The sequence below is a fragment of the Rhynchophorus ferrugineus genome, unplaced genomic scaffold, assembly GCF_030347505.1.
Source record: "Rhynchophorus ferrugineus isolate W39M unplaced genomic scaffold, kcgeb_rfMv2 rfM7, whole genome shotgun sequence".
Lineage (NCBI taxonomy): Eukaryota > Metazoa > Arthropoda > Insecta > Coleoptera > Curculionidae > Rhynchophorus > Rhynchophorus ferrugineus.
The window spans coordinates 28,324,967-28,349,752 of NW_027472586.1; the positions used below are offsets into that span (position 1 = coordinate 28,324,967).

The following is a 24,786-nucleotide window of genomic DNA, read 5'->3' on the forward strand; positions in this document are numbered from 1 at the left end:
TATTTAATCCCAAAACTAATAACCTCAAAGAAAAAATATGTATTTTCTTTTTGGCCACGAAACTCTCGCTCTGTTTTCTTTTCTCTACCCCGTTGTAACAGTACCACTTCCACAGTGCGACCGTACTTCCTTTACCTAACCTAATATCCTGTCCATTCTCCCGTCAACCACATGTATCCAAATCCAAATGAACAAGTATTCGTTCAACCAGTGTTTTCAGTCCCCGTGCGAATACCTTCCCCAAAATGGTAGTGATAAACAACCGCATCGAGAGCCACACTCACGACCGACCGACAAGACGAACATTCCTACAAAATATAGCTAAGTTGCGCCACCTATTCAAGTCCGTGAGAACTGCTTTACACTAGTAACCTATTTCTATAAAAATAGCATTACTATAAATTAATTTTCATAAAAATTAAATTAATCCAGGTAATTTAAGCTTTAAACCAATAATGTCGAATTCCATTTTCTCTTCGTAGACATATACAAAGTTGCTAAATAATCTACTTAATTATTTCAATCCCAGAATTTTTGTTTATCGTTTGATTTACTGGTTGCGTAACGTAGACAACTTCAATGATGGCTAATACATATCTTTTATGGGTTACGGTAATAACGATACAACAAAAACAATGAACACGTTTCTATTAACAATTTATTTTGATAAAAATAGGTAAAAATATACCAACCAAGTTCAATCGGATTTAATAAACAATCTTCTCAATTATTTCAATCCTAGGATTTTTGTTTATCGTTTGAATTACTGGTTGCATAATGTTGATAACTACAATGGTGGCTAATACATATCTTTTATTGGTTACGATATTAAGGATAGAACAAAAACAATAAACACATTTTTATTAACAACTTATTGTGATAAAAATAGGTAAAAAATATACTAATCAAATTCAATCGCATTTAATAAACAATCTTCTTCATTATTTCAACCCTAGAATTTTTGCTTATCGCATAATTTACTGGTTGCATATTATAAGTAAATACAATGGTGGTTAATGCATTTCTTTTATGGGTTATGAATTTAACGACAAAACAAAAACAATAAACACATTTTTATTAACAATTTATTTTGACAAAAATAGGTAAAAATATATTAACCAAGTTCAATCGGATTTAGAAAATTTTAACAATATCTTTAAAAAACAAGACTCGAACCTAGCGACTATTTACATGAATCGTGGTAAACCTACTTCATGAATAATCTTGCGCGCAACGCAACGTTGTCCAACGCAGTCAGTAATCCAGTAAACGGTAAAATCCCAGTTACCGTTTACTCGCATCGACACAGAAGGAAACAGGAAAATTACAAACCGATCATGGGATCCATGAATGAGTATAAAACAATGCGATATAAAAATTAATTACTGTACTTCGTAAATAATATTTGTTTGAATTAAAATCGATCGAGAACGAACATACATAAAAAATGACAATTAAAAAGATAGAAGGGGGGAAGAGGATAATAAATAGTAAAACAAAACCGTGGTTTCTCGGTCACTATTCACTTCAGTTTACTTTCATGGAGAAATCGAGAATTACCTTCATATACAGAACCGATGTGAGACAACACGTCCTGATTGAAATGGAATGATTTTAACTTGATAACAATTAAAACGAACAAGAATTAACTAAGATTAGAAAATATTTTAAGCACATATTAAGTTAGTACTTTTTTGTACTTGACCCTCGGCTCTTTTTCTTGTTAGCTCGAACCGTAAGGGGTCGCGGGGGGTACTATGACACACTACCAACTAAGTGAATTATTTTAAACTAGGAAACGAATGAGAAATCCCTTCGTTTCTTTATTCTCTTCCTTTAGAAAAATATTAAGTTAATGCTATATCAATATTGCCTAAAGAAACAAAATTGAGCAAGATGCCACATCGCCAAATCCCATAACCTGAGGTTCTTTTCTTTACTAAACCTACACCCATTAAGGATTCCATAATAGTTTACAGCGAATCTCTTTTGCTTTATATAGAAGACTAGATTTCACTTTTAGGTTTTTGCTGGTGTGGGAGGGGGAAGGACGAGGACGATAACGTTAGGGGAATAGACAAACTATATATAATCAAAATGACACAGCACCGAGAGGTATTAAAATATTTGTCTTTTCCCCGTTTTCTTGTGTTTCCCTCCATATAATATCACGTATGGCTTGGTTGCTGTTACCGTCGATAGCATTGGTCGTCGACGACGTCGATTTCCGACCAATGGCTGGCATCACAGGCACTAATATGGATTCCCTAGCTATGTCCTAAGATCTAATATCGTGAAAGTCCCTTTAAAGTCATTGGTGTTTCAGCCTATTGTGAAGCTCGGATGCACTGGCGATTCCATTGACGTAGTAGTCGCTGGCGTTTTTCACTACACCGTTGGAGTAGCCGTTGCTCGTGCCGTTCTGGGTCGCCTTGCTGCCGGAACTCTTTGCCCTGGAGATCTCGCGCCTTTTGTAGGTCTTCCTGTAGAAATCCCGGAAGAGGAAGAAGAAGAGGACGGCGTGCGAACCGATCCACAAGGCGAACACCTTCGGGTAGTTGCATTCGGTGAAGAACAATTGAAAAGCGTGTACCATAATTGCTACGAATTGCACCTGGAACGAACACCATACATTGATGCTTCCATCTGATCTGCGATTACATTAACTTACCATTTGGAAAGCAGTAAGATATTTCTTCCACCACAGGTATTTCTGCACCTGTGGTCCTAAGGCAGTGAGGAAATAGTAGAAGTACATCACGACGTGAACAAACGAGTTCAGTAGACCGAAGAAGGTACTGTGGCCACCTGGAATGAACAAAATTAATTAAATTATGATTATGATTAACGAGTTATTTTTGGAGACAATTCCAGCGATAGACCCAAATAAAAAATAAAAGAACAGGTTTATGTATAAGAGTTGATCTATATTGAAATAGAATGAAACAGGCTATGTATGATATATTAAAGAAATTTGACAGACCCATCTATGATATTATGTATCACATAAAACATCCTTCGAATGTCTGCAGCGGCTTCTGACGGTAGCACTGACCTTATTTTGTTATTAATTTTCAACGATTCTGGCGTATAAATCCAATTGAATTTGAGAACTGTTTGAGTTATGTTGACTAGAAGGACATTGATTAATTGTGGCTTGATATAGACTTGCGACTTCAGAAAATCTACAAGTCAATCACAAGTAAATGTACATCACCATCGTCAGTACGTAACCGGAGCTCGAGGAACTCGAGTACTTTACCCAATTTCGCCAATCTTGACATGCGATCGCAACTATTCGGGCCTCAAAAAATGTTAATTTCCTGTTATTCAGATTGTCCAACAGGTGTTCCAAAGATCTTTTCCAAAGGTCAATTTCATCACCGAAGTCTTTAATGAATTTGTTTCATTCAAAAGACCATTTCCAATAATTCGACCTAAACCATGGTAATCTGTATCTGTGGATTTGTTCATTAACTATAGACTAATTTTTGCACCGAATAAAGTCTTAAATATTACACTTGGCACAAGTATCACATCACAATATTCCAAGCAAGCAACACGTCAGACCCTAATAGTAACCAAGTCATGCAAAAGGAGGATTGGCAAAAAAAGGTCCAGCAGATCATCTCAATCGGCTTATACTTTAGACTGTTTGACATGAAGATCGGTCTACCTAAAATCGCTCCTATAGAATGTCAATTGTGGAGTTAACTGTGTGGCATGGTATATCCATGTTCATGTCGTTCAATTTGAGTCGGATTGAATCGAATATCGTTGTTCTGAAGTGCCTCCTGCCAAATTACTGACAGATAACTTCGCTGACACAAAATAAGCACCAAACAGTACCTTTTCTGGATGCATTACCATTTGATGAACCGCGTGTAGGACGCGTCCATATATAAAAATTATGCTTCTTGGCTTAGCTTGTTCCTAATATGCCTTCCTGCTAATTCATCAGTCCAGGCAAATATTTTCTCTCTCATTCAGTGATACTCAACACTTTCATTTTTAGAAAATTAAGTGATTCAATCGAAGTTCATTAAATGCTATCTATATGTTAAAAGATGAAAATTTACCTTGTAAAGTTAATCCTTCTATCATAATTAATTTTAATTATTAAACATTTACGTCCCATGTTAAAATTTGTCAGGTTAATTAGATGAACCGACGCTTTCTTTCGTATCTTCATAAGCGCTGCTCAGGCAGGCCGCGGTTCATATGTCGGAACAAGTAGTAATCAGAAGAAGCAAGGTCTGGAGAGTACGGCGGGTGGGGTAGCACTTCCAATTTTAATGAATGAATGTTTTCAAATATATTTTCACCGGTTTCGTACTATGTGGTTGAGCGTTGTTGTGCTGAAGATAATATTGTTGTGTTTTCGCTCGTATTCCGTCAGTTTCTTTCGTAGTTTTCGGTCAAACACTTCAATTATAGTCAATAGCGATCCCCATTTATTTCTGTTTAATTATATTTTAATAGCTCATAGTATGTCACGCCAAACTGATCCCACCAGACTACAGATCATTAACTTGGAGCCATGGGTATGCGGTTTACCGTTAATGTTGATGGCCACATCTCATCACCAGTAACAACACGATGCAAATGCGATGCTTTCCGATGTTGCCGTTGAAGTAGCATTTCACATATGGCCAAATGCCTTTTGATATCTCTTGGCTTCAACTCATACGGCATAAAATAGCCAAGCTTTTGGATCATGTTCTTCAAGTGATTGGAAATAGTTTCTTCTGTTACTCCAAACAATTCTGCGTATGCATATTCATTTTGTGTTTTATCACCATCATAGAAGTGCCTTCAAATCCTCATCTTCAAATGCTTTTGACGATCCAGAACGCTCTTTGACTTCGATGTCGAAATCACAACTTTTAAAATCTCGAAACCAGTATTCATATGTTGAAATCGATGTAGTATGGTTGCCATAAACTTCACATAGCATTCGATGACCTTCAGTCGGCTTTTTCTTATATTGAATTAAAAAATAAAACTTTTCGCAAATGCGATTTACTCGGTATAAATTCATACATTTTCAACGCACTGAAAAAAAACTTTTTTTCACACTTCGACGTATTGACACGCACTGTAAAGTGAAACCTGTCAGTGACGCTTGAGGAAAGCTGTCAGTGACATGAAGTTGATTACAAATGTACCCAGTACGATTTAACATAAAGTAACACCATCTGTTGTAAAATTAATTTATAGGACTAATATTTTGGAAAGTATCATATATTCTCTGCCTTGCTAGGAACATTTTATTGAAAGGTAAACTCTTCTTTAACTATTTATGATAATCTGTGTGTTTCTAAATCGGCTATTAGGACAGCATTGTTCGGAGACATAATATTCTCTCAGGATCTGTAAAACCCGTCACGCAATGACGCAAACAGTTCGCAGGTGGTTTTACTACAATAAACTTCGCTAGTTCGCTTCCTTTGCAAATATATTAAATTTTAACTTCAATTTTAGTTATTTCATCAAATATACTTGTTTTATAAGAGACTGCGAATGTTTATTTATGAAGAAGTATAGGAACAAAAACTAGAACTTAAAGATTCATAAATTCTTTAAGTTAGGGACCAGTCTGTGAATATTTGGTATAAAGTTGTCTTACCGAGCGGCAATGTCTTACAATAATTTTCGCCTCAAGCCCATTTAAATGTAGAATACCTTGCAGAATTCTCAATATAATCTTTCAAGTTAGATAGAGAAGTTTCAACAAGATGACTGTTTTCATTTTCACCAAGTAAAAGTGCCCTAGTTATATTTCAGTACGTCATAATATTGCATTTAAAGTACTTAATCTCTGAAGTGTAAACACCTTCAATATTAATTATTGTTGTTAATTATTACAGAAAAACAATATTTATATCCATCTCAGCACACGTCAAAACTTATTATAGGTATAATAAACAGACATCCATTCAATTACTTGAAATTAAAGGGTTTTTTACATACTTATAATTATCCGATTTATATCAAATTCATTTCAGACCACTTTTCTTCGATATCTTGTTGCCATTTTGAAGCTAATTCAATTATTCATCATAGAAGTCCTTGTATCTCTCTTGTCTCGTGTCTTTTGTAGCAAATGTTTTCACCAGCAAGATAGATCTCCTTGGACCGAAACAAAAGTAATCACTTGCTGGCATATCCGAACTGTAAAGCCTATGCATACGAACCTGCCAATCAGTCTCTGGTAGCTTCTTGCATGTCGTTATTGATGTGTGACCTGGTGTTGTTTTAATTAATCATAATTTCTGTCATAATAGCGCAAGTTGGCCATTTTTGTGCGATTGATTCCTTCAGGTTTGAGTTAAGAATGTTGCCCGTAGTGGAGCAGCTCATAACAGTCCTTGCCAAGCTCACCAAATCTTTTCTTTTTTGGTTCTTTTTGACATTAAATCCTGGATTAGCCATCACCTGCATCATCTCATCGCATTAAGTGATCCACTTTTTACCGTCAGTTTTACCATCCTGTTCAGGAATGGGTCGATTTAGTTGCAGTTTATAACGATTCACAGATGGAAATTTAGTCATGTGGCGCCCATACCTTTTCAAAATGGTTCTAAATAAGTTTTTTTTTGCAATTTTTAGTTTCTAGGTTTATATAATAGTTGGACTATGTTCATGACTTTATCCATATTTTCGATAATTGGCCTTCCAGTACGTAGTGTATATTTGACTTAGAAATTATCAGAACAATGTCAACTAAACCGAAGTTGATTGGCTATTACAGTATTAGGACCATAAATACTATTCAATTTTAAGCCGCCTAGCTTGTATTGTACTTTGATAGAAGAATAATTTTTAAGCATATTTTCTATATTTTGGTATCCATATTTAACTTGAGCTTAAACACAACTAAATCAATCATCTAATCACAAAACTAACAATTGAGTCCTTTTAGTACGAAATCTCATCACATCTTTCTAATTCCCTCTAATATGAAGTTTTTACAGCAGCTTTCAAGGTTTTAGAGCACGAAATACAATAATAAATTGTATCTGAAAGCTATCTATGGCAAAACCATGGATTTATTTTTACTAGACCTAATGTAAAATATTGGCGTAATATATCAGCGTGTTATATATATATATATATATATATATATATATATATATATATATATATATATATATATATATATATATATATATAAATATTCTGATATTTTTAATCTAGTAAACTAGAGATGCATTATTTTATTCTTTAGTGACTAACCATTGACGATTAATTGTTTTTATTGTTCGTATTCCACATTTAACTCACAAAAAATTAGGTTAATTTAGTTAAAATGATGTCACACGTGATTATTCTTCTCTATATAGTATATCTTACTTTGAAATAGCAATAATGTAAAATGTTTATTTTAATTTTTTATGAACTTATTTAATTCCTACTGATAACTGATAACTGTTGAGCATATGAGAGAAACTGTGTATGCTTTTACCTGGGCAGTATTTAACTCCAAACCAAACAGACATGGGCATAATACCATGATGGATAACGTGCAAAGTATTGATGTGATCGAATTTCTTCCTTAACACGAAAAATATCTAAAAAAATTGAACATTGATGATCGGTACAATCGAACTTGTTTATTCCAACCTTACCGTATCGAAAAAGTCCGTAAATTTCGAGAAAAAGTACCACCATGACGCATGCACCATCTAAAAGTATCAAAATTATGTTTACAGTACATTAAAATAGTGTTGATTTGAACTTACCCGTATTGTACTTGGTTTATTGGAATAGTCTACTGGTTGACATCTCAAACTGTATTCACCGGTAAACCATCCACCCATGCCAATCTGCAACCCAGACAATAACACCATAAAAAGACGTAAATTCATTAAAACTAACAATGTAACATATTTCACTGGATATCTAGGTCATGAAATTACCCAACATAACCAACTAAATAAATCTAAACGATATTACTGTTTATCCATTCACTATTCAGATAAACTGCATTTACAAAAACAGACATATCATTCACAATAAATCTCATTAATTTTCAGAAAATTTCAAAAGATATAGACAGAGATACAGAGATACAATAAAAATTAAATTACTGGAAGTGGAAGTAAAAAAAAACAGTTAATTTATGGTTTATAATATAAATTTTTTTTTGTTTTCAGCATAATTTTTCTCAACGTCAATACGCTTATTCCTTCAACCCTTCATCCTTGTAACATAGTAACTTTATGGAATGTTTAAATCATATATGTAAAATAATCCTATATAACAGCTATTACCTCTTCGATTAATGAAAATACTTTTTTCCAAAAGAACTTTTCAAGAGCCAGAAATGTAGCGAATAAGCTGGCTATGATTAAACAATTCGTACTTTAATTTTTACGCTTAACGTTTCTAGCGACACATTTTTATGAATGATTTTATGTTCTGCATCAAAATGGTCCAAATGATTATAATCAAAACCCAAGTTTATTATTTGACCAGTGGTGGTCCAATAACGCTGTTCGAGAGCTTATTAAAGGTGATCGCCGGTTAAGGATTGAAAAAATCTCATCATAATTGTGTATCAGCTATGGAAGTGTTCAATCCATCAGCACTAATCAACTTGGCTATAAAAAACATACCGCAGTTTTAAAAGGAATAAATCGGAAAAAATGAGCTGGGAAACCCTCAAGCACCCTTCTTGATTGAAGGGTGAGCCCTGACTTGTCACCTTGTGATTATTTTTTGTTTGAGCCCTTGAATGCTTTTTCAACATTTCATAACGATGAGGAAGTAGAGGATTATGTGAGCAATTGGCTGACAACTCGCCCTCAAACTTTTTATGAAGAAGGAATATTCAAGCTTCCAAATCGATGGCAAAAGTGTGTAGAGCACTGAAGTGACTAAATTGAAAAATGTTAAATATTTAGCTTGCGTATACCAGTGATCAATAAAGTTATTTTACGAAATTACCGATTTTATTTTATTTCCCCTCGTATTTCACAAATGTGAATAAATCAGACTCATCTTTCTCACTAATTTGTTTGCCATCTTGCATTCGAAGCTGTTGTGCCATACTTTATCGTGATATTATATTATATATGAAGGTTTAGGCCAAGTCTAAAAATACAGCTTAACAAATTTCCTTTTTCAAAAGTTTCCTCAATTAAATCCTTAATAGCATATACCTAATTATCAAATGTTAATTTCTACATCCAAATTGGTAAGCAGAGACGAGTTGTTTTTATTTAATAATTAGCTTGAGGCCTTTTAAGAATAACTTCTCTAAAAATCTAGATATGATAGGTATCAATGATATCCGTTGATATGGTATTTTATCGCTGATATTGAGACTTGTCTGGTTTAGGGATCACAATAATCAATCTTCCACTGCATAGAGACATATTTAAATCGCAGTGTCTTGTTGAATAAATGTGCAAGTTTTATTATTCCTTTATTTGTAGATTCTTAAATATTTCACTGATATTAAACATTTGATATTGAGATTTATTTGAATATCGACAATTTAATGACAAATTCCTTTGGAGCTATTGGATTTATATCTTTATTTCTATTTGGATTAGGTAAAGAATTACGTCCACCAGTAGGGTTGTATGATATTTGCTGCGTATTTAGCAGTTAATAACGCTTTCTCTCAATCTCCATTTTCTTTATGAATTGGCAAGTTTTGATATTTTGGTCGATTTTGTTTTGTGTAAAGCAGAACTGGCGTGAAACCTATATGCCGGCTTCGACGCGAGCTAGTGACTAGAAATTAGATACAAAGTCAGTATTTCTTGGAATACAAAAGGTTTATTATGTGAGATTAACTCAAAGTAAAAAATCATGAATATTAAATATGGACACAAATATAAATCAACAAACATAACCATAACGAAGTAGAGACTGTATAAGTGGTAATGATTATTTGGTCAGCCACATATATTTCAGCATAGGCTAGACTTTATGAAGATAATCGATTTCTCGAAGAAATCTGAGGAGTTTGTCTATATTTTCTGCTATTAAGGAATTTCTAAGGTTTCACAGCCGAGTCGTCCAGAATGGTTGAATTTCTGTTTTTGGAAACATTCGAGGGCATGTAATGAATGATAAAGCTTTGAGTATCGTAAAGAGTTCAGTGGTAAATATTGAATCCCGTTCAGGGAGATTGAAACGGAATGCCAGACAAATGATATTTATTGTTTATGTATGGACAACTGGTAAGACAATAAAATCAGATTGGAATTGACATTTTTTGGACTATTTGATACAAGGATTTGTGAAAACACAAAATTCGACATATAATGGAAAAAAATATTTCGTTTATCGCTAAAACAGTTCTTTCAACATCTAGCTCATTAACCAGGTTTAGTTATATTTGTCTTATAGGTGTTATACCATAACATATTCTTTCATGTCAGACAATTTTCATCACAGGAATGGATAATAGATACCGTACAGGCTCATTTACAGACTTTCCAGGAAATTGCTTATTCAAAAATCTACAGCGACGGCATATTTGGAATAAATATATTGTAGTTAAAGGAAATTATACTGTACTACACAATGTTAACTCATTTTCATAACTATAAATTCAATTTTTCATTTATGTTTCAGGAAATCTCCATTTCATGCTAATAGCAGAGTTATAAATAACGAATTACCAGATATCCGGATAAATAATGATTTCTTAAAGAATAGAACTGAAGCAATTTAATGTCATGTTTCTGATACTTAATAATACTTTATTTACTGTAGTATCCTTCACATTGACTAAAAATAAAATAGATGTCGGTGTTTATGCCAACTGTTCCATCTATAATGAAAACCGAGGACGTGTTTAGATAAACTTTTTTAATAGCTCTGATAGACATCTCAGTACGATACGTAACACTTCAGTACAAGCACCTAACAATATATTTTAAATTAATTTTTAATTAAAGTGTTATTTATTTATCATTAATGTATGTGTGTTAACTCACCGAATAAAATATCCATGCGCTAAATATTACTTGGAATAAATTGTACGAAACTAGTGTGTTCTTTAAATGGAACGGTTTTCTATTCTCCATAAATTTGGGACCTAGGAACTGAAACAAGGAATTTAGATTTTAATTATACATATATGGTCTAATTGGGGTTTCCTTTATTAATTGATTAAACTCACGAAGTTATTTACCTTTACTACGAACACGTATGACAGGCATATCGTTAAAGTGTGGAGGGGATTGGATACTAAAAGCCAATCAGCTGTTCTAGGATCTGAAAAAAAAAGTTAAATAAATACATTTTCTGACTGAAAATAATGAATTATGGAAAACGTTTTTTATATATAGGAGAAAATAAAGTATATAAATATATTATATTATACATAATATATAATACAACTTATTAGAATATTTTTTCAATTAATAGAAATACAATTGTACATACTATTATAAAAAAATTGAAACTTGATTATTGGAAATAATGAACGCTTTGACACATTGTTTAATGCTGCGAAAACTGGTAAAAATGCAGTGAGGGGAGATGGTCCACTCTCATTACCAATATGATATAAATATGTGTTAGCTGTATAACTTAATAGTAAAATAGTTATTACTATTTTCAGTCAAATGCAGGGTTCGACAATTTTTTTGTCAATTCGTGATGTCAGACGAAGATGCACGATCCTTTCCTGTATAAATTATGAGAGAGGAAAGGACAGAGATAATTGCTTGGGGAAGCTAATTTTATAAGTGGTTATATTATCCAACGGTAATGTAAGCAAGACGGAGATGTACAAAATCCTTCACGAACTAACTTTAAAAAAGAGAAAAAGAAAGCAGAATTACTTTTATATTTCTATGTTCTGTGGATCTGTAAAAAGGAATGAACTTTTTCTATGGATTGGAAAATAAACCACAAATGTTTTATTGTATTTTAATGTGTTAATTGCTAATTCTAGATAATATAAAACCTAAAATCTAAAGATGTACAATAACCATAAATTCTATATAAAAATTAAACAAATATCTAATCATAAGAAACTAATTTGTGACATAATTAAAAATGATCTGAATGAAATGATATAAATGCTTTATTTATTATTGAATGGAAATACTTTTTAACAAAAATCGAGAGAGTAATCGAGATATTACTTATTATTGCCATAAAAACAGTGAAAATATTATACTATTTATCATTCCCAATTTTAATCTTTTTGTCCTATTACATTAACAATCTTGAAAAATATCGTACCAAAATGCTATAATGTTAATATACAATATATTGTATATCAATTATTATTGTTTACAAGCAAACTACCAAAGAAACATAAAATTACATATATTATATATGAATCTATGTAAGCATAAATTGGATACATTTTTGTCAAGGTCGCGGCTAGGACGACAGAGCCAAAACGTTAAAAACAGTCGAATAAAACAAGTAGAACTAAATATAGTAACTAAAAGTACGACCGAAACAGTCACTGGTATGAAGTAGTAAAATCAGTCGAACCAAAAATAGCGACTGAAACAGTCGATAGTAAAAAGTAGTTAATTAGTAAACAGTCAATAGTCAATTTCAGTCGATAGTTCCCTACACTACTAAAAACGTATATTGCTGAATTTTAATATAAATATAAAACTAAATTTTAAGTTGAATTATAAAATATAAAATAATTGAGCACAAAAACAACCGTAGCAATACATTAAGAACTTACTTTATATTCCAAAAACCGTAACATTTGTACGTAATAGCTGATTTCTTTTATCCAATTTATATATTTTCACAGAAACATGTTTGATTTTGAAATAATACTTATCTAATATCTAATAATAATATCTTATATGTTTATTTTTTATAAAATTCACGTACAAGTAATAATAGTATTTGAATAATTCCAGTAATTTGCATGGGACTTACCATCATTTGATCACTCGTTTTATACTAAATGAATATTTAATTACAGCTGATAAGAATATTCAAAGAAGAGTAGGTTCTATAACAAAATAGGAATCTTCCGACTAAAATTAAGATAAAACCTTAAGGAACAAGTGTTCTGTGTATAAATGCGAATGAGTAAATATTCTCTCTAATAATTACTTGCTACTGAAGGTGAGTTTCCCCAATTCTACAGTATCTTCCTGATATCTTCGTCCCTGTTTAGCCTAAATTACCTCTCTGGTATTTTTCTTTCCCCTTCTTGCTTTCCAGGGCCTCTAACGGTCCTCTCTTTCATCTTATTATAACCTTCATAGGCTGTAAGTGTTTCAACGTTTCCTTTTTCTTCTCTCTCCGTATAATTTGTTACTCTTCTGATTTACTCGTCTAGATAACTGATTTACACTTCCAATTCTGGCATTAATTTTCATCTCCTGACCTTCACTAATTTCAATTTCTATTCTCAGAATAAATAAATAAATTCGAGTTCTTAATAAACTGCTTTTATTAATTAATTTAATTGCTCTTTCAATTTAGATTTTCCACTATTTAATTTTTTATATATTTTGATATCATATATGCAATCGTGTTTTTACGTTATAACATTTCTTTATTATCTATACAAAAATTAGGAAGAAATTTGGACTTAAAATCTACCTATCTTACTCGTGCTTGAGTTCCGAAATTGATATCTTGTTGTTTGTAATTACTTCATGCGTATTTCTTTCATGTATTTCTTCTATTCTTATTATTCTGTTTGTTTTAACATAACCAATAATATTGTTCTATTTACTTTGACAACTGCCTTTTCCAAATCTATATATATTATGAAACAGGTCAATTAGAAAGGCCCCGGCCTGACACATAGATGGCGCTACTAGAATTAAATCCATACGTTTTTTAGTTAGCCCTAACCCTCAAATGATGCGTACATAAATTTGACAGCTGTCGGATCATTAGTTTGTGAATTATAGCATTTTGAGTGAAGCAACTTTTGTTATTGTGAAAAAAATGGATAAAAAGGAATTTCTCGTGTTGATAAAATATTTATTTTTGAAGTGAAAAAATACAGTTGAAGCAACAACTTGGCTTGATACCAACCATCAAGGATTGGTATGCTAACTTTAGACCTGGTGAAATCAGCACCGAAGACGGTGGACGCAGTGGACGCCCAAAAGAGGCTGATACCGACGAAAACAATAAAAAAAATGCACAGAATGACTTTGAATAACCGTAAATTGAAATTGAATTAAATAGCAGACGCTCTAGAGATATTAAATGAACGTGTCCATCATATCATTCACGAATATTTGGGTATGAGAAATGCCGCGCGAGCTCATTTTTAACCAAAAACAAAAACGACAAGTTGATGATTCTGACCAGTATTTGAAGATTGTCAAGCGTAATAAACCCAAGTTTTTGGGCAGATATGTGATAATGGATGTAACATGGCTCCATCATTTCACTCCGAAGTCCAATCGACAGTCATCCGAGTGGACTGCACAGGATAAACCCGCTCCAAAGTGTGGGAAAACGCAATAGTCAGCTGGCAAGGTTATGGTGTATATTGGGATGCGCATGGAATAATTTTCATCAACTACCTTGAAAAAGGAAGGATCATCAACGGCGACTATTACCTTTAAGGCGCTAGGCCGTTTTAAGGACGAAATCGCAGAAAAACGGTCGCATTTGAAGAAAAAGAAAGTGTTGCTTCACCAAGACCAAGACTTCAGTGAAAACGATGGTAAAAATCCATGAATTGGGCTTCGAATTGCTTCCTCATCCACCGTATTCTCCATATCTGACCCCCAGCAACTATTCGCTGTTCGCAGATCTAAAAAGAATACTTGCTGGGAAGAAAATTTCGTGAAGGGGCAAATACTACTACAAAAATGCTATCAAAAAGTTGGAGGGTTGCTATAATCAGTGTATCGCCCTTGAAGGGAATTATGTTGAATTAAAAAAAAATTTTCCCAAAAAATGTGTTTTGCTATGTTAAGCCGGGGACTTTTCAATTGATCTGTTACTCATATATTTGTTTTTTCGCGGTTGTTGTTTCTATTATTTCACTCTTTTTTTACGATTCTGTTAGTGTATTGTCTGTTTCTGATTTTAGACGGTTTATTTATCAAAAAACTATAAAGTTCTTTAATACCCTAGAAATCTTACTATTTATACTTATTCGCTGATTTGTACTATTATTGTATATTATCTTTCTACATTTTTATAAAATTCATGAAAAAGTCACATATTTTGGATATATTATTTGAACTTCAAAACAGTATTGGAATTTGATACACAACCAACCTTGAGGACACGCCAACATTTAATGACATACTAAATTAATATTTAATTAACTCTGATAAGAATTTTTAAAGAAAAAACTGTTTTATAAGAAAATAATGTCCTTACTTAAATTAAGGTCACAATCTTATTAGTTGGTCTATGTTTGGTGATTACTTAACATTCCCTTGTTGTAGGTTAATTATAGAGAAATTGATGAGAAATGATTTATGATGATAATTATGAGAAAATGATTTCTAGTAATGATTTTAAATTATGATATGAAACAAAGCAGCAGAAATGAACTTGAAAATGCATCCATATAGTAAATTTGCATATATTATTAATTATTTTTGATTTTTATATTAATTTGTTACTTGTTTTAAATATATTACATATCAATATTATTTGAATAAAAGCAGTAATGAATACTGATCAGCCTTTCAAAACAGGTTTTATATTAAGTAATATTTATTAAATATCTGATAAGTATTTTAAAAAAATAAATGTTCTGCTACTGAAACTAAAGTCACACCTTTATCAGACTGTTTATGTTTGATTACTGTTTAACATTAACGCAAATTAATGAATTAGAGAAACTACACGCCAAAAATAATTAGTTATTATAAACTTTTTAAAATTATATTTTAGGTATTGGAAAATAACTCCTAAAATAATGCTTGCTGTATCTTATATACATATTGTTGTTGACTTATGTAGATAGAATAATATTTTATACAGTAGAAATAGTTATCAGAAAATCAAGAACTTTATACAACTTTATGTTCAAAACCATTTCTGTTATATTAAATCGTTATATAATTTAACTAATTAATCTTAACGAATTTTTTTAATTTTAGTTACCAATTTTAATATTCAACACTATAATATCATATATTATGGGTATATTATATACAACAATTAGTATTCAAATTATACTAAATGACTGCTTAATTGTTTTTGACAAGAATTTTTAAAGAAAAAAATATTTTATAAGAAAATAATGTTCTTACTAAATTTAAGGTCACAATCTTATCAGGTGGTCTATGTTTGATGATTACTTAACATTCCCTTGTTGTAGGTAATTGAATTATAGAGAAATTACAGAATTATATATTATTGATTTAGTTAAATTAGGTTTCTAGTAATGATTTTAAATTATGATATGAAACAGGCCAAAAATAATTATTTATTATAAACTTTTTAAAATTATATTTTAGGTAACGGAAAATAACTCCTAAAATAATGCTTGCTGTATCTTATATACATATTTTTGGTGACTTATGTAGATAGAATAATATTTTATACAGTAGAAATAGTTATCAGAAAATCAAAAACTTTATACACCTTTATGTTCAAAAACATTTCTGTTATATTAAATCGTTATATAATTTAACTAATTAATCTTAACGATTTTTTTTTATTTTAGTTACCAATTTTAATATTCAACACTATAATATCATATATTATGGGTATATTATATACAGCAATTAGTATTCAAATTATACTAAATGACTGCTTAATTGTTTTTGACAAGAATTTTTAAAGAAAAAAATATTTTATAATAAAATAATGTTCTTACTAAATTTAAGGTCACAATCTCATCAGGTGGTCTATGTTTGATGATTACTTAACATTCCCTTGTTGTAGGTAATTGAATTATAGAGAAATTACAGAATTATATATTATTGATTTAGTTAAATTAGGTTTCTAGTAATGATTTTAAATTATGATATGAAACAGGCCAAAAATAATTATTTATTATAAACTTTTTAAAATTATATTTTAGGTAACGGAAAATAACTCCTAAAACAATGCTTGCTGTATCTTATATACATATTTTTGGTGACTTATGTAGATAGAATAATATATTATACAGTAGAAATAGTTATCGGAAAATCGAGAACTTTATACACCTTTATGTTCAAAAACATTTCTGTTATATTAAATCGTTATACAATTTAACTAATTAATCTTAACGATTTTTTTTAATTTTATTTACCAATTTTAATATTCAACATTATAATGTCATATATTATGGGTATATTATATACAGCAATTAGTATTCAAATTATACTAAATGAATGCTTAATTGTTTTTGATAAGAATTTTTAAGGAAAAAATATTTTATAAGAAAATAGTGGTCTTACTTAATTTAAGGTCATAATCTTATCAGTTGGTCTATGTTTGATGATTACTTAACATTCCTTTGTTGTAGGTAATTGATTTATAGAGAAATTACAGAATTATGTATTATTGATTTAGTAAAATTAGGTTTCTAGTAATGATTTTAAATTATGATACAAAACAAGCCAAAAATAATTATTTATTATAAATTTTTAAAATTATATTTTAGGTAACGGAAAATAAATCCTAAAATAATGCTTGCTGTATCTTATATACATATTTTTGGTGACTTATGTAGATAGAATAATATATTATAAGAAAATCAAGAACTCTATACACCTTTTTGTTCAAAAACATTTCTGTTATATTAAATCGTTATATAATTTAACTAATTAATCTTAAGGAAATTTGTTTTATTTTAATTATCAATTTTAAAATTCAACATTATAAAGTCACATATTATGGGTATATTATATACAGCAATTAGTATTCAAATTATACTAAATGAATGTTTAATTGTTTCTGATAAGAATTTTTACAGAAAAAAAAATATTACAACATAGTTACGTCACGACGTTATCTCCCTCTGTATGTTTGGTGACCGCTTTACTTACTAATGAGGTAGATCATTATCTCTTTTCAACTACTTTTCGCAGATTTTCAATACTGTTATCAAAACTAAACGGAAATATATAATATATACGGATTATATATATATATATATATATATATATATATATATATATATATATATATATATATATATATATATATATATATGTAAGCACAATTAATGATAAATTATTGCTGTAAATCTGAACTATATTCATCAATAAATTAGTGGTATCCTTTAATTATTTCTTTTCCGCTAGTTAATATTATACTTCCCATTGGTCAAAGATCTGAATTATTCCTATATGGTGTTTGGATTTATAAATAAAGAAGTTTTGTACTTGTCTCGATAGAAAATGTATATTTACTAAACTGGCTAATACAGATACCTTACGTATTAAGCTATTTAGGAATTTATTTCCCAAATTTAAGATTGTCCAAATTGAACATTATAATCTTTATGCAAATGGAAAGCTTTCTGATGCTTTTATTTCAGAGTCGGTGTGCTGTAGTATCCTCTCAATCCCACTTATGTGTACCTATTAAGATAGAAATCTACCTCATCGAAAAACATGATGGTAAACCTTGAAAAGAACTCAGTTGACTTGTTTGTGAAATTAAGTTGCTGACTAGTATCCTGCGACATTAATTCTTCATTAATTAATTTTTTTAGTGGTGCGGCTTTAGATTATTGTGCAAAATGCAATGTAAGGATAATCTATCCTTCTTTCTCAGATGTGTGAATATTTTTTTATTCAATGGAATCCTTGAAGCATAATGCTTGGCCTGTAATTGATGCTGAACACTTCCCTCTCAACATAACTGTGTTCGTATCACTTCTTAACTATCATTGATGAAAGATCATGTTGCATGCCTCATCAATAGTGGCAAAAATTATGTTCTAAAATTGTTTTATTCCTTCCTATCATATCCAAATGTACGTTTGTACCATTATTAGCAAATACGACACCAATTGTGCATACAGCTTATTGTCTTTAAATTAAAAAAATATAGTTTGATTCTAGAATTTTCTTTGTTTACTTATAAAGAATGAGATATGAAGCTAGCGTCGTAATTAACGTTTACTGTTGATGATAGATACTCCAGAAACTTATACTGTAACATAGTGAATAATTATTTCGATGATAATAACTCCCAAAATATGGGATTATTATCTTATGGTTGTATATTTGCAGAAAATCTTTAACAATATAAATGTAATAGTTTTGTTTATTTATTCCAAGATAAAATATTGTGTTGGCTGATAATTTTTAGCAATTTTTAAGAATATATATTTAGATTTATGACCAATAGAAAATATATACATGTTGAAATCAACATATAAACTAGGATAAAATACACTTTATATAAGATCAAATCACAAGAAGGCAATTAAGAAACATTCGAATCAGTTCCGACAAACTCCCACAAAACTATTTATAAAATTATTATTGAACATTTAACAACAGTAGAGAAGATAATTATCATTATTTCCCAAATTTCGATATAAAGAATTGATTGCGTTCGTAACTGTAGCAGTACTTGAAGTAAAAAGAAATAAAGCCGATTTGATTATAGGTAATAGGACGGTCCTCCTACTGTTACGATAGCCGCGGGTTCGAATTGTTGTGATAGTTCTAGGCAAGAGTGTAAAATCCTACAAGAAAAATGATCCCAGTCACGCCAGTAATGAGGCTGTGTAAGACCCCATGATGTGTTTTGATCAGCGATTCCTATTGGTGAAAATGTGAAATATTAATGGAAACAACCTGACCTAAATGTTAGTCCCATTTTCTGGAAATTTCTCTAAATAAAATAGTAGTTTTCGAATTAGTAGCAATATATTTAAGTAATACTTATGGAGTATTCAAAATTATATTTTTGACAATGAATATTTTATTATTTGATTTAAAAAATTTATCGAAACCCATAAATCACTTTTAGACACCTATGGTGATGCTGCTCTGTCATATTCCCATAGTTAGTTTTATTTTCAGCTATTCAAATGTAATGATGACCAAAAGCTCGAAGACAATGACTTATTGTAAGAAAGACCAGCGCAAAATCTCATAGTAAAGAACCAAAAACAGGGAAAATTACTATCACACGAGTTAGCTAAAATACTACTTCGAACCATTTCAACATCGCGGCTTGCCAGGCAAGAAGAAGCTTTCCGTGACTTATTTAGATCGGTGGTGGAAAGTTAATTTACTATCAAGTCATTGGTTAGGCGAGGAGAACCGCCTATATCGACACCGAAGCAGCATATTCGTGCTAATTATATTCGTGCTAATTAAGTATTGCTATGCATATGGAGGCATGAGCAAAGTGTCATGTATTACGGCCCACTAAAACTGAATGAATCTGTTACTTGGTATATCTACCGACGTCAATTGGATAAATTGAATAACACATATTTGCAAGAACAGCACGCGTCAGGAGTTGTGAATGATAAACTGTTGCAGCTCGAATGAGAAGTTCTACGGCGCCTAGCGTACTCACCAGAAATAAAGCCTTTCGATTGCTCCTATTCCAATCGATGCAACATAGCTTGAAAGACACACTGTTTTGAACTGCTGAAGAAGTACGTAGAAATATTGATGATTGGATAGCTACTAAACGAACATTGTTCTATCGACTAGATATATTCATGATGACAGAAAAGAAGTAACGGTGATGGGAAACATTATATTAATATATATCATACCAATTTTATTTTGAAAGTGATAAAATGCTCAAAATTTGTCTAATAGTCTAATAGCCAAAATTGTTCTACAATTTATTTATGCAAATTGAGATATTCCGCATTAGCCGTTGAATGTTGATGGACCAAACCAAATTTTTACGAATAAATATAAGAAAATTATCAAAAATCATAAAGTGTGTATATATGTGTATCACTATATGAACATTCGAAAATTGTTTGCAAAGTTCCAAAATTTTGTATTTTACACTATATGTGAAAGGTAAATAAAATAATTTAAAGCTTGTTCAACTATCAGCATGGCGCTAAATATTCAAATGCTTTAAACTGCAAGGTAACAAAAAAAGACTAAACAACACTGCCCCCAATTGATCTAAATCAAGCGAGCAGGAGAATTGCAACAACATAAAGCAAACAACGAAGTTCAGCACAGTAGAGATTTTTAATGAACAACGAGATTTTTGTTATCTCTTTTTCAAAGTAATAAATGCAAATAAAGTTGTTAAGAAATATTGGTACTAAACATTGATATCTAAAATTTAGCGTACAAGAATCTCATAACAAGTTTCATTCGAGAATCAAACGAAGTGATTATAAAAGTTCAGGGATGACGAGATTGTTTGCACACGACATCGGCTTACAAACTGGTTTTGAAATCTATGAACTTTTTACTTTGGACTATTGAAAAAGAACAAAACTCTTATTTGCAATTACCCAAGAACGAGAAGGTAATAACAGACTTAATGACAAACCAGTTTCGATTACGGAGAAGAGACATTTTTTTATAATCATAAAAACATGTTTACTTACCAGCATTAACGTTGAACAGTCCACTAGAATAACTATAATCCGTAGTTGCATTCACGCGTGTCATCGTAATAACCTGAAAAGGAATAAAAGAGTGTTATTTAAGAGCATCACATTATCTTCATCAAAAGTTTTAATAGTATTTACTTCAAGAAATAACAAAAACCAATAATATATTTTGTTAATTGACTCGAAAGGTATATTAATGTTAATACTAAGATTGCTGAAGGATTTATGTAAGATACAAATAAGTTTTGAGGTTATATAGTTACCTCATCAAACTATTACGCCTACAACGATAATATTGTACTCAATGCTTGACTCAAATGCATCAGATTCAACTTATAACTTATACTGTCTTGATGATTTAATTGATTTAAACTTTGAATGTTACGTCTTCATACACCTTCGACCTTCAACTAAGTTACAACTTCAACGCCTTATTGAATTTATGGCAGCATTACCATGTGTAAAAAGATGCTTCGAAAAATATGTAAATTTATTAAATTCGGAAGCAGGCAAAAATTACTCGCAATGGAAAGAGGTTTAAAAGACCAATTAATAGAGTACCGCCTATTAAAAATGATCAATATGAATGGGTTCGACGTAACGATGAAAAAGCTGAATTATTCGCAGAACACTTAGCTAACGTATTCCGACCGAATGATATAGAATCTAATATATATATATATATATATATATATATATATATATATATATATATATATATATATATATATATATATATATATATATATATGGGGATGTACCGCTAAATCTCAAAATTTCTCCACTGGAAGTTGCCACAGAAATTGAAAATAAAGTGAATACTAAAAACACTTCTTTAATTTATGATACTTCACCTGAGTTATTAAAAAAGCTTCCACGAAATGCAATAATCAAGATAACATATATATTCAATGCCTGTTTCAGATTGAAGCATATTCCGGAATGTCTTAAGAATGCTCGAATAATAATGCTTTAAATACCTTAAAAACCGACAGAACAAGTTGTGTCTTACCGGTCCATTTCCTTGCTAAATGCGATATCAAAATTGATTGAGAAACTACAGTTAAAACGTATGAAACTAATTATAGAAATACCAGATTTCCAATTTTTACCGGGTATGGCATTTGGGATTAATCTACAAAATGAGCAAATTGTTACCGTGGAATTACTGCCAACTGCTGGAATCATATATTTTCGAAAGAAACAACAACGAAAGAAACATTTTCATTATACTTGGAACATTTTCCGACGACACAGTTATCATGGCAAAAGCTGTATATCTCTCTAAGGCTGTAACAAAAGTACAAGTAGCGGTCAACAAGATGTACAAATGGACTAGACACTAGAAAATACAGCTAGATAACTCCAAATCTGTCCATGTTAATGTTGCGTTTTGGAGAAATGGCAAAAACTTCAAATAACAAATCAAATAGATACACGAAGTTCTCGAAATAGATTACGCCTTAAAATATGATATAAAGTTGTTAAATTACAGGCATTTGGAAACAATACAGTTACTAGACAACACACAAGAAATCTAAAGATTGAAACGAACCAAATCACACGAATTTTGGTGTATACTATTTGGTGAATAAGTGTATACCTAACTTTAGCTTAAGACGATTAGTTTTATTTTAATTTGGGAAATACATACTGATGTATTAATCCCGTACTCGCCTTGCTTTTGTATTAATGCAAATACAACAGACCAGTAGTAATTAACCAATTTATAAATTAAGATTGTACTAAGCATATCTAATGTAAAATATAATTAATATAAAAATTAAAAAATGTTTCCAAAAATAATATGTATGTCTTATATGCAGAGGTCTCCCAATTATAGATAAACTCCCAAAATATCCACGCACATCTTCGGCCCATAACACAAATAGAAAAAGAACAAAGATGAGATGAGATGAGATGAGACACAAAGTCATTAATTTTTCATGTGACCATTGAAATGTGTCCTATCGTACGATAAGACGCCTAATTTTGTTGAACGATCTTATTTATACTGTTATTATATTCAAGCTGAATCTATGTTACTGACATTTATCTAAAATATGGTCAATATATATTTTTAAAGATTTAATATATGTATATATATATATATATATATATATATATATATATATATACATAGTATATACGTAGTATATACTATGCATGTATATAAAAGTTTTTTCGTTTGGCTCTATAGTGTATTAGTTAACCAGTAACTTAAGTTGAAAGGATGGTATATCATTGAAAACTTATTATACAATTCAATTATTATAATTAAATTTATAATAATTAACTATATTGTTTATAATTTACTAAACATTTTGAACAAATATCATAATATTTTATAATAATATTAATAAACGAAATAACAGAAAAATGTCAAATTCGTAAAGCTGGAGTAGTTATAGGGTTATAAAAAAAACAGAAATGTCAATAAAAGCTTCTGTAAATTATATAATTGTAACAACTGATAATATAGAATACTCACAAAAAGAGTAGATGGATTGAAATATGTAATGATAAAGAATAATATCAAAACGAATCGTGTGGTAATGGTAGAGGCAGATTTAATATATATCCTATTTAAGAGCTTAAAAATAAGATAAAAAAATATATTTAAGTATTTGGGTATAAGAATTGAAAGTAATGGAAGACAGAAGATGAAAATGAACGCAAGAATTGGAAAATCATCAACTTATACTTCGCGATAAATAACAAAGTCATAAATAAAAAGAAAAATCAAGCAAAACTAAAATGGAAGTATACAAAGTAACTTACAGACTAGGTATTGTCAAATAAAATACAAGCAATTCTAATACCCTAGAAGAGCAAGAGGATCATCTAAATTGGATCAGTGGAAAAATACGTAGAAAAGAGACAACCCAAAATAGCATCAAAGAATATGGGAAGCAAAGACTTATATAACAAAATTCAGAATGAATGGGATGAATTTGTCACAGAAATACATCAGAAGGGAGGAAAAACTCCGGCCAAATCAAAAAGACTAAGCAGAGACAGAAAAATAGATACGGAATTTATACATTTCGAAAAAGATTTTAGATAATAAACATTGAACCTCTATAATGTTCTTAAGCAACAGTGTAAAAACTTTTTCAAAGGAAATCACGCCAGTAACCAGGCTGGGTAACACCGTATATCTTCTGCAATAACCTCTAAGTTGGTCACTAGATAGACAAAAAGCTCAGAACCATGGTTCGGAACCAACATAGGTTCAGTCCAAACAAACCATAAAAACAATAAATATAAGATATATTAATTAAAAGATATATAAACATTTTATATCAAAAAATACAGCTTTCAAACGCATTTGTAAT

General features: G+C 30.5%; 1 protein-coding gene across 3 annotated transcripts in view; it reads right to left on the reverse strand.

The window, feature by feature from the left end:
• Window positions 1-1,071: 1,071 nt before the first annotated feature.
• Window positions 1,072-24,786, reverse strand: part of LOC143199614 (very long chain fatty acid elongase AAEL008004) — a 128,264-nt gene continuing 104,549 nt past the window's right edge. For 2 of the 3 annotated variants that reach the window (XM_076409539.1, XM_076409538.1), the window contains exons 2-9: window positions 21,443-21,515; window positions 11,159-11,241; window positions 10,962-11,069; window positions 7,746-7,829; window positions 7,632-7,688; window positions 7,469-7,574; window positions 2,672-2,808; window positions 1,072-2,614 (exon numbers count right to left, since the gene is read on the reverse strand). In XM_076409539.1, the coding sequence (XP_076265654.1) occupies window positions 2,312-2,614; window positions 2,672-2,808; window positions 7,469-7,574; window positions 7,632-7,688; window positions 7,746-7,829; window positions 10,962-11,069; window positions 11,159-11,241; window positions 21,443-21,506 (942 nt within the window). In that variant the 5' untranslated portion in view covers window positions 21,507-21,515 and the 3' untranslated portion in view covers window positions 1,072-2,311. Of the gene's footprint in view, window positions 2,615-2,671; window positions 2,809-7,468; window positions 7,575-7,631; window positions 7,689-7,745; window positions 7,830-10,961; window positions 11,070-11,158; window positions 11,272-21,408; window positions 21,516-24,786 lie in introns of all 3 variants that reach the window. The other variant, XM_076409540.1, reaches the window with a different exon arrangement.